Here is a 17868-nt window from a genome sequence, read left to right as displayed (position 1 = left end):
ACTTAAATGATTTTCTGTTTGGATGATCTATCTACTGATGTAAATCGGTGTTAAAATCCCCTAGTATTGTTGTATTACTGTCAATTACTTCCATTATGTTTGTTATTAACTGCTTTTTGTATTTGGGTGCCTCAGTGTTGGGTACATTAACATGTACAGTTGCTACATCTTCTTGTTGGATTGTTCCCTTTATGATTATATGGTGTCCTTCTCTGTCTCTTGTTATAGTCTTTGTTTTAAAGTTTATTTTGTCCAATATAAATATTGCTCCCTTGGCTTTCTTTTCACTTCCATTTGCATGATGTTTCTTCACTTTCAATCTGCATGTGTCTTTAGTATGAAATGAGTCTCTTGTAGGCAGCATATAGATGGGTCTTGCTTTTTTATCCATTCCATCACCCTATGTCTTTTTATTGGAACATTTAGTCCATTTACATTAAAGTAACTATTGATATGTATGGACTTACTGCCATTTTGTTACTTGTTACGGTTGTTTTTGTATTTCTTCTCTGTTCCTTTCTTACTCTCTTCTCTCATGGTTTGCTGGCTATCTTTAGTGATGTAATTGGATTCCTTTCTCTTTATTTTTTTGCATATCTGTTACTGGTTTTGATTTATGGTTGTCGTTAAGTTTATATGTAACATCTTTTGCATATAGCAGTCTGTATTAAGTTGATGATCGCTTTAAGTTCGAATGCATTCTCTCCCTGCCACCCTTCCCCCCACGTTTTAGGTATATAAGTGTCATACTTTACATCCTTTTATTTTGTGAATCCCTTGACCAATATTTATATATGTACTTTATTTCACTGCTTTTCTGCTTCCTGCTTTTCTTAGTCATACTTATGGTCTTTCCTTTCATTTCAAAAATTCCTTTTAACATTTCTTGTATGGCTAGTTTAGTGGTGATGAATTCCTTTAACTTTTGTTTGTCTGGTAACCTCTTTATCTCTCCTTCAATTCTGAATGATAGCCTTGCTGGATAGAGTTCTTGGCTGCAGGGTTTTTTTCTTTCAGCAGTTTGAATATGTCATGCTACTCCCTTCTGTCCTGGAAAATTTCTGCTGAAAAGTTTGCTCATAGCTTTATGGGATTTCCTTTGTATGTAACTTTTCTTTTCTTTTCTTTTCTTTTCTTTTCTTTTCTTTTCTTTTTTTTTTCTTGCTGCTTTAAAATTTTTCTCTTTATCATTACTTTTTTCCATTTTAATTGCTATGTGTCTTGGTATGGACTTCTTTGGGTTGATTTTGTTGGTGGCACTCTGTGTCTCCTGGATCTGGATATCTGTTTGCTTCCCCAGGTTTGGGAAGTTTTCAGCTATTATTTGTTCAAATAAATTTTCTCTCTCTTTTCTCTCCCCTTTTCTCTCTCTTCTTCCTGTGTCCCTGTTATGTGAATGTTATTGTGCTTGATGGTGTTGCTGAGTTCCCTAAGTCTATTTTTAATTCTTTTTTCTCTCCCCTGTTCAGGTTGATTGCTTTCCATTACTCTATCCTCCAGGTCTCAATCCTTTCTGCTTCTTCTAGTCTACAATTTATTCTCTTTAATGTATTTTTACTTTTAGTAATTGTGTTCTTCATCTGTGATTGGTTCTTTTATGTTTCCTATCTCTTTGTTGAGAGGTCCTCCACTCTTTTCTCAAGTCCAGTAAGTATCTTTATGACCATTACTTAAAATTCTCCATTTTATTTATATCTCTTGTAATTTTGTCTTGTTCTTTCATTTGGGACATACTCCTCTTTCTCTTCATTTTTTCTAACTCTCTCTGTGTATGTGTAGTAGGAAAGTCATCTACATCTCATGGTCTTGAAAGTAGTGCCCTTATGAAGAAGAGATTCTATAGTGCTCTGCTTTGCGGTGCCCTATTCATCAGAACCTCGTACTTCAGTGGTGTCTCCTATATGTGTTCATGTGACCTACTGTTGTTGCTGAGCCACTTTTGCCTCAGTCCATTTGGCTCTCTTTACCTGTCATGGGTAGGCGTTGCTCCCTGTGTTCTTAGTGGGCCAGTCTGGGGCCACCTTGGGCTTAACTGAGTCAGACCAGGCATTTGCCAGAGATGCAGTAGCATGGAACTGTAGGGCCCTTTCCCTCTGTTGTCCCCTGAGAAGCTTTTTTTTGGTTATTAGGTCACATTCTCAGACCCAGTATCTGCCCCTAGCCCACTTGTGGGGCTGGAGTTAGACCAGTATGTGTAGTTATTTTCCTCTCTCACTGATGGCAGGAGGCGTTTTGGAGTGGTGCTGGCCCCTTATAGGGGTGCTTGCACATTGCCATGCCTGTGGCACTGCTTTGGATAATCTCCTGTCAAGGGCGTATTGGAGAGGGCATGTTCGCAGGAGAACATGGAGGTGAGATGCTCTTTGTCAGGAAGGTCTGAGCTACTGTACTGCAGGAGGGGACCTGCAGCTGCCCAGGAAAACACCTATGCAGGCTGGGATGAAGGAGATGGGTCCCCAGGAGAATTTGGGGGGTGGGACATACTATTCAAAGCTAGGTGGAGAGTGTACATGTTTCACTGGTTCTCACAGGTGTCCATGTATGTATGCTAGGGGGTGGGGGAGGATAATGGCGCCTACCGGCTCTTTTGTTCTTGGAGAAGTCTCCCAATTATCACTGCCCCTCCAGCATATACTCTGAGCTTAGTAAATAAATCTCCACCTATATACCCCAGGTGTCTTTGAAACTGGTGCTTCTATGCTATATCTCAGCAGGGCTGTTTGTTGTGCTTTCTCTTAAGGGCAGGGATTCTGTGTTCCTGGCTCTTGCAGAGCTAAGGCTAATTTTTAGAGTTCCAGGTGTTAAGTCCCACTGATGATTAGGCCCTTCTGATATTTAAAGCCAAATTTTGTGGGGATTGGCTTCCCTGTGCAGGTTCCTCCTTACCTGGGTGTCTGGTTAGGGGGTCTGCCCCTCTCTGCACTGGTGGTGCCCCTCCCACCACACACAATCCCACTGATCTGTTTGGCTCCTGACGGCATCTCTGCCATTCCTACCCTTTCAACGTGGCCTCTTCTCTACTTTTAGCTGTGGAGAGACTGTTCTGCCAGTCTTTGTATCATTTCTGAGATATTATACTGACGTGGGTATTACCTAGCTGTATCCATGGGATGAGGTAGACATTGAAGCCTAGCACATTGCCATCTACCTGGAAGTCCTGATGGGTTGTTACTAATGTATAAACCTGTGGAACTTCTGCAATCAAGATAGAGAATTTTCATCACCTGAAAGTTCTCCCATGTCCGTTTACCTCCCCTCTCCCTAGCTCCACAAATTAAGTTTCATATGCTTATTTGCCACATGTATATCTTCTTTGGTGCATGTGTGTTCATATCTTTTGCTCATTTTTAAATTGGGTTCTTTTCCTATTTTTGTGTGTTTTAATCATAGGTTATTTTACCTGTCTTAGAATTTCATGTAAATGAACTTAGACATACTATGTCCGGTTTCATTTGTTTGGTATAATGTTTTTGAGCTTTATATTTGAATATTATACATATCAGTATTTTATTCAGTTTTTACTGGTGAAAAGTTTTGCAGTATTTTTGGATATGCCACATTAGTTCTTTCTCCTGTTTTTAGATATATTGGTTTCTCGCATTTAGCTTTTACTAAGAAAGGTGGATTTTCTGTGCAAGTCTTTGTGTAAATATATATTTTCATTTCTCTTGGGTAAATTCCTAGGGATAATTTCTAGGTTTATGGTAAGTGAGTGTTAGCTTTTTGTGAAATTGACAAACATTTCTTCAAAGAGGTGGTGCCATTTTACTGCATGCTAGGAAGTGTTCTAGTTGTTCTGCATCTTCACCACCAGTTGACATTTTGTCAGTCTTTTTAATTTTTGCCACTCTAGTAGATGTGTAGTGGTATCACACTGTAGTTTTTATTTGCATTCCCCTAATCTACATAGTAATGTTGATTATCATTTCATAAGCTTATTGGCCATTTGCATATCTTGTGATTTTTCTGGTCATCTTTTGCCCATTTTTTAAAAAAAACTTTTTTTTAAACATTTATTCATTTTTGAGAGACAGAGAGAGAGATGAGTGGGGAAGGGGCAGGGAGAGAGGGAGACACAGAATCCGAAGCAGGCTACAGGCTCTGAGCCATCAGCACAGAGCCTGATGCAGGGCTCAAACCCACGAACTGCGAGATCATGACCTGAGCCGAAGTCGGACGCTTAGCCGACTGAGCCACCCAGGCGCCCCTTTAAAGCATTCTTAAAGGAACTGATTTGGCACAAATTTTAATATAAGTAAACTATTGAGAAACAGATATGTATCTTTTCCCCCCTTAACAGGAATCATGTCCTCTTCTGACCATAGCTTTTTCAGTCCTAATCTAATGCTCAAAACTTGATGTGCTATCTTGCTATACAACTGAGCATAAACTTGTTTTTTGAAGGAAGATCGTTTCTGTCAATATATTATCTGATCAATTTTTTGTGTATGCCCATTTTTTACCTGGATTATTTATGTGCTTGTATTTAGTTGTGATAGTTCTCTACACACTCTGGATTCAAGTTATTTGGTAGATATATGTTTTACAGGTATTTTCTCTGAATATTTTGCTTATCTTTCCATTTTCCTACAAATGATTTTTAAAGGACTAAAGTTTTTAATTTTGTTAAATTTAAAATTTTTATGTTAAAAAAACTTTTTTTTAAATTCTACATTTATTTATTTTTGAGAGACAGAGTGAGACAGAGCATGAGCAGGGAGGGCCAGAGAGAGGAGACACAGAATCTGAAGCAGCCTCCAGGCTCTGAGTCAGCACAGAGCCTGACACGGGGCTCGAACCCATGAACTATGAGATTATGACCTGAGCTGAAGTCGGACACTCAACCAACTGAGCCACCCAGGCGCCCCTAAAATTTTTATGTTTTTTTAACAAACTGGTTCATGCTTTTTATTGCCCTAAGAAATCTTTGCCTACCCCAGAGTTGCAAAGATTTTCATCTTTTTTCTTCTAGAGATTTTATAGCATTAGCTTTTATATTTAGGTTTTGGTTCATTTTGAGTAGATTTTTGTGTATGGTGTGAGGTTAATTGTCAAGGTTCATTTCTTTCCCTTCAAATCTCCACTTCCAGTACCTTTTGTTGATAACACTGTCTTTCCCCCCATCAAGTTACCTTAACAACTTTGTTGAAAAGCAGTTGGCCATATGTGTGTGGTCGGTTTTTGGATTTTCAGCTCTGTTCCATAATCTGTGTGTCTGTCCCTACATAAATACCATATTATCTTGATTACTGTCACTTTATAGTAAGTCTGAAAATCATGTCTTCCAACTTTTTTTCTCCTTTCTGATGCTTATTTGGCTATTGTAGTTCCTTTGTTTTTCCATATACCTTTTAACGTTTTTTTTTTTTTTTTTTTTTTTTTATTTTTGGGACAGAGAGAGACAGAGCATGAACGGGGGAGGGGCAGAGAGAGAGGGAGACACAGAATCGGAAACAGGCTCCAGGCTCCGAGCCATCAGCCCAGAGCCTGACGCGGGGCTCGAACTCACAGACCGCGAGATCGTGACCTGGCTGAAGTCGGACGCTTAACCGACTGCGCCACCCAGGCGCCCCTCCATATACCTTTTAAATCAACTTATCAGTTGCCACTTAAAAAACTTGATTGAGATTGTGTTGAAATGAAATTAATTTAGGCAAAATGAACGTGTTAACAATTTTGGATCTTCAAATTATGAGCAAAGTTTAGCCCTCTCTTAGGTCTTTTAAAATTTATTTCAGCAGTGTTTTATAGCTTTTAATGTGGAGGTTTTGCACTCTTTTGTTACATTTTTTTCCCTATTTATTTGACCTCTTTTGATACTAGTGTAAATGAAGTCCTTTCCTTCATTTTCTAGTTGTTCACTATTACACCTGATTATCTTTGGATGATTACTAGAAATGTTATCGAATATTTATAGAAATAATTTGACACTCTGGGTGATGTTATTTTAACGAAGACTGAATTTCCTTCTGCTTCTGTCCAGATGTTAGGCTAGATGCAGATCACTTTAATCCAGTTAGGGATTGAGCGGATTCAAAGTGGGACTTCAGTGCTAAAAAGGGCTTTTCTATTTCCTGTTCATTCTTCATTTAGGGTATAGCCCTTCAGAATCCAACTGAAATTTTGAGATCTCCACCAAAGCCTCCCCTCTTTGATTGACCCGAATTTCAGTTTGTATGCCTCCAAGCTTATAAAGATTGCCAAAAGCTATACTCAGCTTCTTACCTCTCAATCATTTTTTTTTTGGCTTTCATTTGGCAATCACCTCAATGGAAAAAGTTTCCTAAAATACTTAAGTCAGCTCTTTTGTCTTCTTTCTTATAACTTATCTCAAAATCTGTGACCATGGTATCTTTCTGAGGCCTTCAAATCATTCCTGCTGTCTTAAAAAAAATCTATGTGCATGTCTATATCTATATGTGTCTCCCTTTTTTCTTAGCTATTTTCAGGAGTGTTGCTCTGAGACACCCTAGTAAGTCATTGCCACAAGTATATTTTTCTTCTTGTCCCCTCCACTCTTCCATCTCATTCTCCACTAGAATATAATATTGTTCTCTGTATCTCATTTACTGCTGTATTCCTAGCACTTAGTATATTGCCTAGCACAAAATAGCACAAAAATATCTAGTCAATAGATATTTGTCAAATTAAAGAATGAATAATACATTGACATTTTCTGTGAAAAGATAGAATGGAAATTCAGAAGAAAATATCTTCCCTGTTATTTCTCATAGCTAAGATATAGCTGTTCTTTAGCATAATAAAGTGAGTTCTGAACTTGAATTCAGGACCTTTATAGTTCTAGTGCCTTTTTAATTGATATTCCCTCAAAATGTTAAATAACATCTTTTCTTTATCCATTTGTAAATTATTTATTACTCTCTTATTCATGGAAATAGTTTCAACTGTTATTATAAAGTTAAAGAGTTTTCAAGGGAAAAAATAAAAAAGGTAAAAAGGACATTGGAATTAATGTTCTAATTAACTAATCAAAATATTTAAGTATAAATATAGGTTTGTAATTTTTATGATGGTTATAATTCTTCCAGTGAATACAACCAAGGCAAATAGCTTGTTATCATGTTTTAAGAGGTAAAGATGAAGAATTTCATTAAAAATTACATTTTGCATAGTACATAAATGTCTACCTGTGTTTTTCTCCTTTTCCTTTAGAGCCATTTTAAGTGCCAGATCCAGTTATTTTGCTGCAATGCTGAGTGGCTGCTGGGCTGAAAGCTCCCAAAAGTGTATTACTCTTCAAGGGTAAGCATAATTTTTACAAGGCAGCTTGACTGCAAATAATACTTCATACAAAACACTTCTAATGAATCTGTTTTCTCCATATATTCATTGAAATGTTTCTCATGTTGTGGGATTCAATTAAGTACATCTTCTGAAAATGAGAGATAGTAGGGAACATTTAGTAATAGAGGTAGCATGTTAGTCTTCCCAGACTGTTAAAATAAAATATCACTACTGAGTGGCTTAAACAACAGAAATTTATTTTCTCAGAATTTGGCAAGATCAGAGTACCAGCAAGGTTTGTCTTATGAGAGCTCTTACCTTGGGTTGCAGACAGCTTATTCTCTGTGTGTGCTTAATGGCCTTCCCTTAGTGCATGGGGGCAAGGGGAGGTGAAAAGAAGGTAGAGGGAGAGAGACAGAGAGAGCTCTCTGGTTTCTTCTATTTTAGCACCTCAGGGCAGGGCCCCATCTTATTATCTAACTTAACCTCAATTCCTTATAAGCCCCATCTCCAAATATAGCCACATTGTGGAGTTAGGCCTCAGTATATAAATTTGGGTGCGTGGGGAAACACAAATATTCAGTATGTAAAAGGTAGTTTCTTTTTTATCTTTTAAAGAATAATTTGGATAGGTGTGGATTTCATTGACTTATGAGGCAATGGTGTATCTACACAATTTGTGGCAGTTTATATAAACTGCTAAGATAGTTATTAAGAGATAAACTAGTACCTTAAATGATAAAAAGGACCCTTTGTTTTTTTAGTGTTTATTCATTTTTGAGAGAGAGAAAGAGCGTGTGTGGGGAAGCAGCAGAGAGAGGGAGACATAGAATCCAAAGCAGGCTCCAGGCTATGAGCTGTCAGCACAGAGCCCAATATGGGGCTCTAACCCACAAACTGTGAGATCATGACCTGAGCTGAAGTCAGACACTTAACCGACTAAGCCACCCAGGTGCCCCAAGAAGGACCCTTTTTTGGTCACAGATAATCACTGTGAGATTCTGTAGTGTACAGTATGGGGAAGGGCTTTCTCATCAGGAAAAATGCCTGGGAGTTCTGAGGGAACCTCTCAGCCCTGCATCTTGGCCAGAATCTTGGGTACGGAATAGTGATAGTGGCAATTCCATGAAAATGGATGCATGGAAATTACTGATAAATTCTTAACCATTTATTTGTCACCCTGACCTATAATTTTTGTTCTTCTTGGTTATAATCATCTGGTTCTCTTACTAAGTAGAACAAATCTCCAAATGCCTGTCATTTTGTAATTTTTCACTCTATAAAAAATGGATTTTATATGCCAAGCTAAAGAGTTTATTATCCTGGGTAAAAGGGATGTATAGATAGAGCAGTTGGTGACATTCTGTTATCACTATTGAAAACAGTCTGAAAAGTATATGTATCCTACTGATAAGATCTCTTCCTTTATGATGAATTTAAAATATCTGCTGAATAAATAGTGCTAGTAGAGGCTAGAATCTTTCTAAGTGTGCCAATCCTAGGGATAATTATATTGGTGTAATTTTGGAAAATTTTAGATGTTTTAGACATCATTTTAAAAAACTGTCAATCCACTCTCCTTAGAAATGAATTCAACAGAAATTTAAATGGAGAGAGAACACTAGTTTGACTCAAAATGCAACTTCTGACAGTCATTAAAAAATCACGTGATTCTGTGTAGTGAGAAAAAAGTCAAAAGAAGAGTGTGATTATGGGATCTCATTCTACAGCAAGGGAAAGTAATTTACAGAAAGCACATGTCTGATTTTTTCCTAGAAGAAATCTTAGTTCCTTGTAGGTTTAGTGACAGTTTTTACTATCTGATGTCTATTAGGTAGCTATTTCTTTCTTCCTTTCTCCAAATAGATTTTGTCCTCAGGAGTAATAGTAATGCCATGTTTTTTCTAGGCTTCTTCCACATTTACTATGCACTTTGATTTTAGAATCACTCTTTGAGAGAGCAGGTGTATTCATATATTGCAGATGAGTAAAAACAAGATCAGTTAAGTTAAATGTCTTCCTGGAGTCACCTGGTAAATAAGTGCTTATGCTGAATATAAATCACATGGTTTTGATAAGTACTTCAGTGTCGATTCCACCACAGTCACTAAAGAGTTTAAAAGTTTCCTGTTGGCATGTATTCTTGAGCTAGTGCATACTCGTCTCCTCCACTGTTTAAATCCTTGATTTTCAAATTTTATCCCATAGAACCCTAAAGTTCTTGGTAGTATGTTAGGAAACACATGGCATGGGATTGGGATCTGAGGGGAAAACTATATAGGAAGGGCTGCCCCTTCAACCAGAACTGCTTTACTTTTATCTCTTTTATATTGTTTAAGATGACCTCTGAGTTTAGCTATAGGAATAAAGGGAGTCCTTAATCAGCCCTCATGAGTGATCAGATTAAACATTCAAAACACACAGGCTTTTAAAGATGCAGTTTATTTAGAGGTTAGTAGGCAAGAAGGAAGTAGTAGCATCAACTGCTGGTCTCTACTCTCTTAACCTATAATTTTCCATCCTTTATTATGATGGATGTGATGGATGAATATCTCCTGTTATAATATGGCCTGACTACCACTGACCAACTTTAGTAGCTTGCTCAAGGGAAAGCCAAATAGAAGTAGCCAAACTTGTTTTAGAGTTCTGTTTGGCTTTCCCTTGAGCAAGCTACTAAAGTTGATGAATGGTAGGCAGAGACAGATATCATATGATTTCACTTATATGTGAAATCTAAAAAGCAAAACAAATGAATAAACAAACAAAAGGCAGAAACAGACCCATAAATACAGAGAACTAATGACTGACAGAGGGGGAGGGTGTGGGTGTGGGCAAAATGGGTGAAAGAGAGTGGGAGATATAGGCTTCCAGTTGTAGAAAGAATAAGCCACAGGAATAAAAGGTACAGCATAGCGAATATAGTCAATGGTATTGTAATAGTGTTGCATGGTGACAGATGGTAGCTACACTTGAGGTGAGCATACCATAACATATAGAGTGGTTGAATCACCGTGCTGTATTCTTGAAACTTAAGTAACGTTGTGTGTCAACTATACTAAAAAAAATGTCATTGAAATAAAAGTATGTTGTAGTAGTGACAGCAATGATCAGGCTCACTCCCCTTATAGTATTTTCCTCTCTCTTCGGTTGTGGTAAGCAAGGCTCTGTTTCTCACTGGTTCATCTTTCCTATAGCTACTAGGTCAGCAGTGGTGGCTTACTGCTGGAAATCTCACATTGGAAATAAGGATACATTTCTTTTTGGCTCAACTGTTTTGTTTGGTAGCAAAGTTTTCTAATACTAAAATGAAGGAAGAAAGTTTCTCCTGACAGATACTGGGTTTTATCCATATCCTTTATTATCATCACACAATATTTTTTGCTTTTCCCTCTTGTACCACGTATCAAATTGACTGTCAAATTACCACCTACAATGGTATTAGTATCATAGGATATAAAGCTATAGGAAGGCTAAAGGGAATTTAAGAAAATTGAGGCTAAAAAGGATTTAGAAATTTTGCTTTTTAAAAAACTGCACCTTAAATTTTTTTTTTATATTATAACAATCTACAAAACAAATTCTTTTTTCACATTCACATTAGCTTGTATTGTGTACTTGGGTAGATGTTTGTGTGGGTAATATAGTACAGTAAAAAGATATGGACGTCGGTGTCATTATAGGTAGTCCAGTATCCAGTCCTAACTTGCTACATGACTTTAGGGTCATTGTGTATCTTCCCTGAGTTTCCTAAAGTTGTTGAAAGGATTAAATGAGATATAGTGCTTGGTATGTAATATATAGTGCTTATTAATATTTGTCTTTTCTTTTTTCCCTAGATTAGATTGTTCTCATTTTCTAGAGAGAAATGGGTTCAAGCAAGGTCCATTACCAATACCAGGACAGCAGTGCCTGCTTTTGCTTGATCAGCAGCCTTTTTTGGAACTGTGCCACTGTTGTATGTCTGCAGGATGTTTCCTGCAGTAGATTAGAACGAAATCCTGTCTGTCCTCACAGAAAAGAATTACAGTGTTTTTAGTGAGGTGGTAACTCATAGACCTATAATGCATATAATATTTTTCAAAAGGGATAGCCTTCAGTAAATGGAGGTAGGAATAGTAGAGTCCTGTAATCCTAGTTCTACCTGTGCCCCAGTATTGGGAGGTGGTAGGAAGTTGTCCAGTTTTCATGGACAAAGGTGGAAATTCTCAACATCCTATACTGGACATTGAACCACAGCCAGTATTTATGTAACTGCACACATTTCAATTTTTATATAAACAGAAGTCTTCCATTGGTGGCTTGGGGATTTAGAACATAAATCTGGATTTTCTCATCTCCCTTGGGAGATTCCTGGGATTACACTAAATTTTCAGAATGATCTTTCGAAATATAAATTAGATATATGTATTTCTCTTCTGACTAAAATTGCTCAATGCCATCTCATCACAGTGAGAATGAAACTGAAATCTTTACCACCAACCTATAAGACCCTGTATGATCTGGCTCCTGGGTTTTTCCAGACCATCCCACCTAAATTAACTACAGCCCAACTCTCCAGTTACCCTCTTTTATATTATCTTGTTATGTTGTTTTCATGGCACTTTTCACTATTAAAAGTACCTTTTTTATATATATTTGTTTACATATTTACTGTCCATGGCCTCCCTCTACAATGAAAGCTTCTTGTATCTTCGAGGTCTAGAATAGAGCCTATTATTCAATAAATAATTGAATGTGAATGAACGAACGAATGAATGAGTCCCTATGTTACCTTAGCCCACAGACACAGGACCCTGAAACTTTAGGAAGCACACATAAAGCACAGAGATTTTAGTAGACTAGATGTATGTTTATTCTCTGATCTTAGAGCTCTGTCCTCTCATAGGTCTTTCTTCCCTAAATATATGTAATGTTTTCATCTCCTAAAAGCTTTTCTGATTACATTTATTTGTTTAAAAAAAAATTTTTTTAATGGTTTTATTTATTTTTGAAGGAGAGAGAGAGAGACAGAGCATGAGCAGGGGGGAGGAGCAGAGAGAGAGGGAGACACAGAATTCGAAGCAGGCTCCAGGCTCTAAGCTGTCAGCACAGAGCCCGATGCGGGGGTCGAACCCATGAACCGTGAGATCATGACCTGAGCCGAAGTCATACACCTAACTGACTGAGCCACCCAGGCACCCCTATTCTGATTACATTTAAATGGGGATAGTGCTTTCAGTCTTTCCATTTAAACTGTGGGCTATTGAAGTGATTTGTTGTTTTTCTAGGTCATTTGATCATGTTTTTATAAATACTTTTAGTAAAAATACAAACGAGTTACGACACTGTGATGAAAATACAGTTTAGTAAAACATCTGTAAAACTGAGGGAAAATGTTTTCTTGCTGTTTTTATAACCATATATTGATATATAGGCCCAAATGTCTGGATGTTCCTATCTAGTTTAATAAAACTATTGTTTTTCTTTAGTCATTATTATCTTTTGCTTGAAAAGTCAGGTCTGGAAAGAAACTATTATTTAACCATAAATGACCAATCCTCATTAACAGTAAGAAGAATAGCTCTTGAAATTTTGATGGAAAGTGCATGGGATAGTATATATTCTAGTAATTACACTAGTGTTTTAGATTAGCAGACTGCAGATAATGTGGCATGATTATTCTGAGATTAAATCTTGCCATATCCATAGTATGTAAATTAGAAGAGATTTGACTTTTTTTCCTAAGTATTAAAGATGTGGAGTTTTTGAACCAGCATAAACCAGTACTCAGCCATAGTGGGGGGGGCCAGTAAATATGTATTAAATTAATTAATACATATTTAAATTAATTAAATTTATTAAAAAATACTTACATATTTTCAACTTAGTATTCCTCTGAAGGCAATGCTGTAAGTGCCCAAGTAAGCCATTCATTAAACATTCTTCAAACATGTCTTGAGCATATGTTATATAAGACCATAGAATCAAACACCTGAGTCCTACCCTGTGGAACTCTATTTCTTTTCTTCTCTCTTTCCTTCTTTCTTGCTTTTAGCAGATTAGATACTGTAATATCTTAAGATTGTATAATATTATTAAGCTAGCTTAACAATATCAGCACTGTTCCCACCCTGATTTCCACTGCAGAGCTCCAATATTGTGTGGGGGAAGAAAATTCTTCTCATCCTGGGGGTACCGAATCAATGCTGACATTCGGTTGCTACTAGAACTACAAGGATAAATAAGATACAGCCTGCCCTAGCAGGACTCAGTCTAGAAGGAGAAACAAATGTGTAAATAAAGATATCACAAGTCAGTCTGATAAATGTGATAATGGAAGTATATAGTATAGTGTACTGCTTAAGAGCCCATACTTTGGAGTCAATAGGCCTAGATTTAAATGATAGTGTATCACTAGCCATTTGGCCTTGGGCAAGTTACTTGATTTCAGTTTTTCATTTATAAAACAAGACTAATAATAGTATCTCCTATTGAGTTGTTACGATTATTAAATGAGCCAGTGGCACTCAAAATGCTTATTAGCTCAGTGACTGGTTCATAAGTGCTCAATAAATGTTAGTTATTACTATGTTTACCATTCAGTGATTTTTTTTTTTCCCTTGGAAACATTAAGGAAACAATCAGAGATAAAGAGCCACGTGTCTGGTTTCTGAAAGATGAAGTAAGTAGAGAGGGAGAATATTTTAAACAGAGTATATGGATGTACTAAGGCATAGATGTATAAGGAATTATAAGTAGTTCAGGTGCAGGAAATGAGTAGTTCATTTATCTTGGAACAGCTGCTAGAGAGGGTGAACTAGAGGTCAGATGATAAAGAACACTATACACCAGTCTAAGGAATTTGAACTTTTTTCCTATGGGCAATAGAGAATTGTTGAAGGGTTTTCACTCTAATAGCAGTGTGAGAAATGGGATGCAAAGAGATTATTTCAGGTAGGAAACTTACATGAGAGAGAAGATACAGTCATAGTACAGATAAGAGAAAAAATTTCACCTCTCCCAGAGCAGTCAGAGGAGAAACAGACAGCAGAGGCTAACTTCCAGAAATTTTTGAAGCTATAAGTGATGAGATATAATGAGGGAGAGGATTAAGATGAATCTCATGCTCTAATTTAGGTATCTAGGGGTGCCTGGGTGGCTCAGTCGGTTGAGCGTCTGACTTCGGCTCAGGTTATGATCTCGCAGTCTGTGAGTTGGAGCCCTGTGTCAGGCTCTGTGCTGACAGCTCAGAGCCTGGAGCCTGCTTCAGATTCTGTGTCTCCCTCTCTCTCTGCCCCTCCCCAACTCATTCTGTCTCTTTTTCTTTCTGTCAAAAATAAATAAACATTGGGGCGCCTGGGTGGCGCAGTCGGTTGAGCGTCCGACTTCAGCCAGGTCACGATCTCGCGGTCTGTGAGTTCGAGCCCCGCGTCAGGCTCTGGGCTGATGGCTCGGAGCCTGGAGCCTGTTTCCGATTCTGTGTCTCCCTCTCTCTCTGCCCCTCCCCCGTTCATGCTCTGTCTCTCTCTGTCCCAAAAATAAATAAAAAACGTTGAAAAAAAAAAAAAATAAATAAACATTGAAAAAATTAAGAAAAAAAATTTAGGTATCTAGATGATAATCTAGATGCTGAGATTTTTGGGCGGGGTTCAAAATAATATGAAAGAGTCAGTAGATTAAGTAAGAAAACATTTTCTTTGTTATTGATAAAAACACTTCAAGTAGTAAAACATGTATTAAGGTAAGAGCCAAAGTTGACTTGCTTACTGTGTCTCCTCTATGACTACCCACCTGAAATAAAGTCTGAAATTGGATAGCAGATGCACTTTTTCCCAATCACATCTTCAGACTCGTTCAGCAGAGAAGAAAGGAAAAAAGAAATTACATTACCTCTCATCTTGGGTTCCTCTGGACCATTGATAAGTGGTTATTGTCCATGAACCAGATGCAAGAAGCCCTGTAACAGTGCTATGAACAAAATAGGAACAGCAAAAAAATAAATAAATAAAGACTGAATCTGGGGTGCTGGGAGAGGTAGGAAAGAGGAAGGAGGCCATGAACTCAGTTTGAGATCTAGTAGTCAGTAGGACGTAAAAGTTACCACTCCAGACTACTTCTTTAAGTCATATCTTTTCTTTTCATCTGTAATAAGGATGTTGGCCAAGCTAGAGGTGCTGGATAGGTATTACAAATTAAGAAATCTGTGCAGCATAACAAGAATCTTTTTAGTGAATAGAGTTGTTCATCAGAGGCTTTAAGAAGACCAGAGGCCATTTGTCAGTGATGCTGAGGAGAGGATTTCCTAATGAGCCAGAGGTTGGACTGGGACCTCTCAGATCCCTTCTAACTCTAAAAGTTCATTAAAGAAGATGCTCAACAAATAATTAGTGATTTGCTAACATACCAATAATATTTTATAACATATAAAAATCTATAACTGTAGTTATACTTCATTTTAAATTAATGGAATAACTGCATGGATGTTATTTGAAGAACATATTCTTCAGATAAAAGTGAGATTAAAACTTTATCTTAGCTAAAATTTTATGAGAAAATAGAGTGTATTGTTGGTATCAGTTACACTTTAATTATTTCTGGATTTGAATTTGGTTTTCTTTTATATTTCAGTATAAACCATGTAGAAATGAATGTTATGATGCATTTTATATATGGAGGAACTTTGGACTTTCCAGAGAAAACTAATGTTGGGTATGTATTATTTTTAAATCATTTTAAGTATAAAAGTATTAATACTTTGTGTTGTCTGCTTTGTTGAGCTTTGTTTTAAAGTGTCAATACAGTAGAAGCTTCACTTTCATTATTTTGCCATGTCATGTGTATTTGGGGAATATCTAAAAACAGGAGGTCGCCTTATTTAGAAGAAAAGATGATCTAGCAACTCACAGTAATAAGATTAAGAAAAGTCTTTATTTGACTCAGATTTTGTTAGAAAGACCTTATATTTGTTTTGGAAAATAAACGACAGGTTTTTATAAAGTAAAATTGAATATCAAATTTTGAACAATTATCTTACTATTTTGTTTTCAAATTTTAGGATTACTCTTTTAAACAGCAAGAGAAAAGTAAAAAGAAAAACCTTAAAATTACTTTATAGACATCCTAAAGAACAACAATGGTTCTTAAGTGCTGTTTAGTGAAATGCCATGTAAGCGCTAAAACTGTAGTAGAGAGTGAAATCTACCTTGCTCTTCCAATTTTTTGGATGTGTTCTTCTTCTATTGCTGTTTTCATACCAAACAAATGAAAGCTGCTTTTTAATTTAAATATTCATTGGTTTTTTAAATTACAAACTGAGTGATTTTGGAGGGAAAATGTCATGAGTCACAGGGATTAAGTATTGAAATTTATCCCCCTGGAAACCTATAGGAAATTTTATCATGCCCTCAAGGCTTGTAGGTTTCCTAAGGACCTAAAGTGAGTGTGGTACGTGGAAATTCTTGCCAAATGAAAGAAGCAGTGGAAACTCGCTGAGGCATTGGATACTGTTTTCAGTCTTAGAGTCATTTGTAGGTATTTTCAGTATGATAAACATCAATTAATTGCCCTCCTCCCAAGTTTTTATTATACAGATTTCTTGCAAAGAGTTTTATAACTTTTACAGCCTTTGAAGCAGCTTCCTGGACTTTGCTGAATATGTCACTGACAATATGAGGGGAATTTGAAACATCTCCAATTTACTTCATGTTATTCTCCACTAACCAAGTCATCTGACAGTACTTTCTAACTTTGACCTGTGTCCTTTTTATTATCCATAAAGGATATCTATTATGTAGGACAGAAAGTTAGAGTTAAAATAATTCAGATTATTATTATTTTTTTAAATAGGCTATTATTAAGACATTACTGTGTATTAGTCCTTAGTTTTTAAATTGGAGAATTAACAGTCTATCTGTTTTTATTTTAGTCAGATACTCAATATGGCTGATATGTATGGACTAGAAGGATTAAAAGAAGTAGCAATCTATATTTTAAGAAGAGATTACTGTAATTTCTTTCAGAAGGTAATTATTGAGTCTCAGAAATCTTTTACCCAGTGCTTACAGTCACCCATTATTATCTACTAGATTTTTAACTCTGATAGTCAATAGTGCTTTGAATCTTAAAAATATTCAGTCAATTTAACTAATGGGAACTCTAGTTGAGAAATAGCTCATATGATATGCTTACAAAAAAAAAAAAACAGAAATTAATTCAGATCATTTAAGTAAAATAAAATTGACATGGAGTTTATTGAAAGGATATAGGAGTATCCTTTATAATGCAAAGGTGGAGTGTGCAGCTGGGACTGAGTCAGGGTGGGTGGCTCAGTCAGTTAAGCGTCCAACTCTTAATCTTGGTTCAGGTCATGATCTTGTAGTTTGTGAGATCGAGCCCCACATTGGGCTCTGCACTGACATTGCAGAGCTGCCTGGGATACTCTCTCTCTCTGTGTGCCTCTCTGTCCCTCCCTCCCCTGCTTGTGTCCATGCGTTCTCTCTCTCTCTCAAAATAAATAAACAGAGAAAAAAAACCACATTTATCACAAGTGTTTCATTTGTTCTTTTCCCTGAAAGTACGCTCTTCCTTCCTGTCACTTCTCTTTATAGCATCTACTTGAGATGGAATATATTTCTCTTCTCATCA

General features: G+C 36.7%; 1 protein-coding gene across 5 annotated transcripts in view; it reads left to right on the top strand.

The window, feature by feature from the left end:
• Positions 1-17868, top strand: part of BTBD8 (BTB domain containing 8) — a 123998-nt gene that overhangs the window by 59130 nt on the left and 47000 nt on the right. For all 5 annotated transcript variants that reach the window (XM_078451671.2, XM_078451670.2, XM_078451669.2 and 2 more), the window contains 3 exons: positions 7174-7263; positions 15853-15933; positions 17150-17246. In XM_078451671.2, coding sequence (XP_078307797.1) covers positions 7174-7263; positions 15853-15933; positions 17150-17246 — 268 coding nt within the window. The remainder of the gene's footprint in view (positions 1-7173; positions 7264-15852; positions 15934-17149; positions 17247-17868) is intronic.

This window comes from Panthera onca, chromosome C1 (genome assembly GCF_046562875.1).
Source record: "Panthera onca isolate mPanOnc1 chromosome C1, mPanOnc1 haplotype 2, whole genome shotgun sequence".
Classification (NCBI taxonomy): domain Eukaryota; kingdom Metazoa; phylum Chordata; class Mammalia; order Carnivora; family Felidae; genus Panthera; species Panthera onca.
This window is presented reverse-complemented; position numbering and strand designations above follow the sequence as displayed.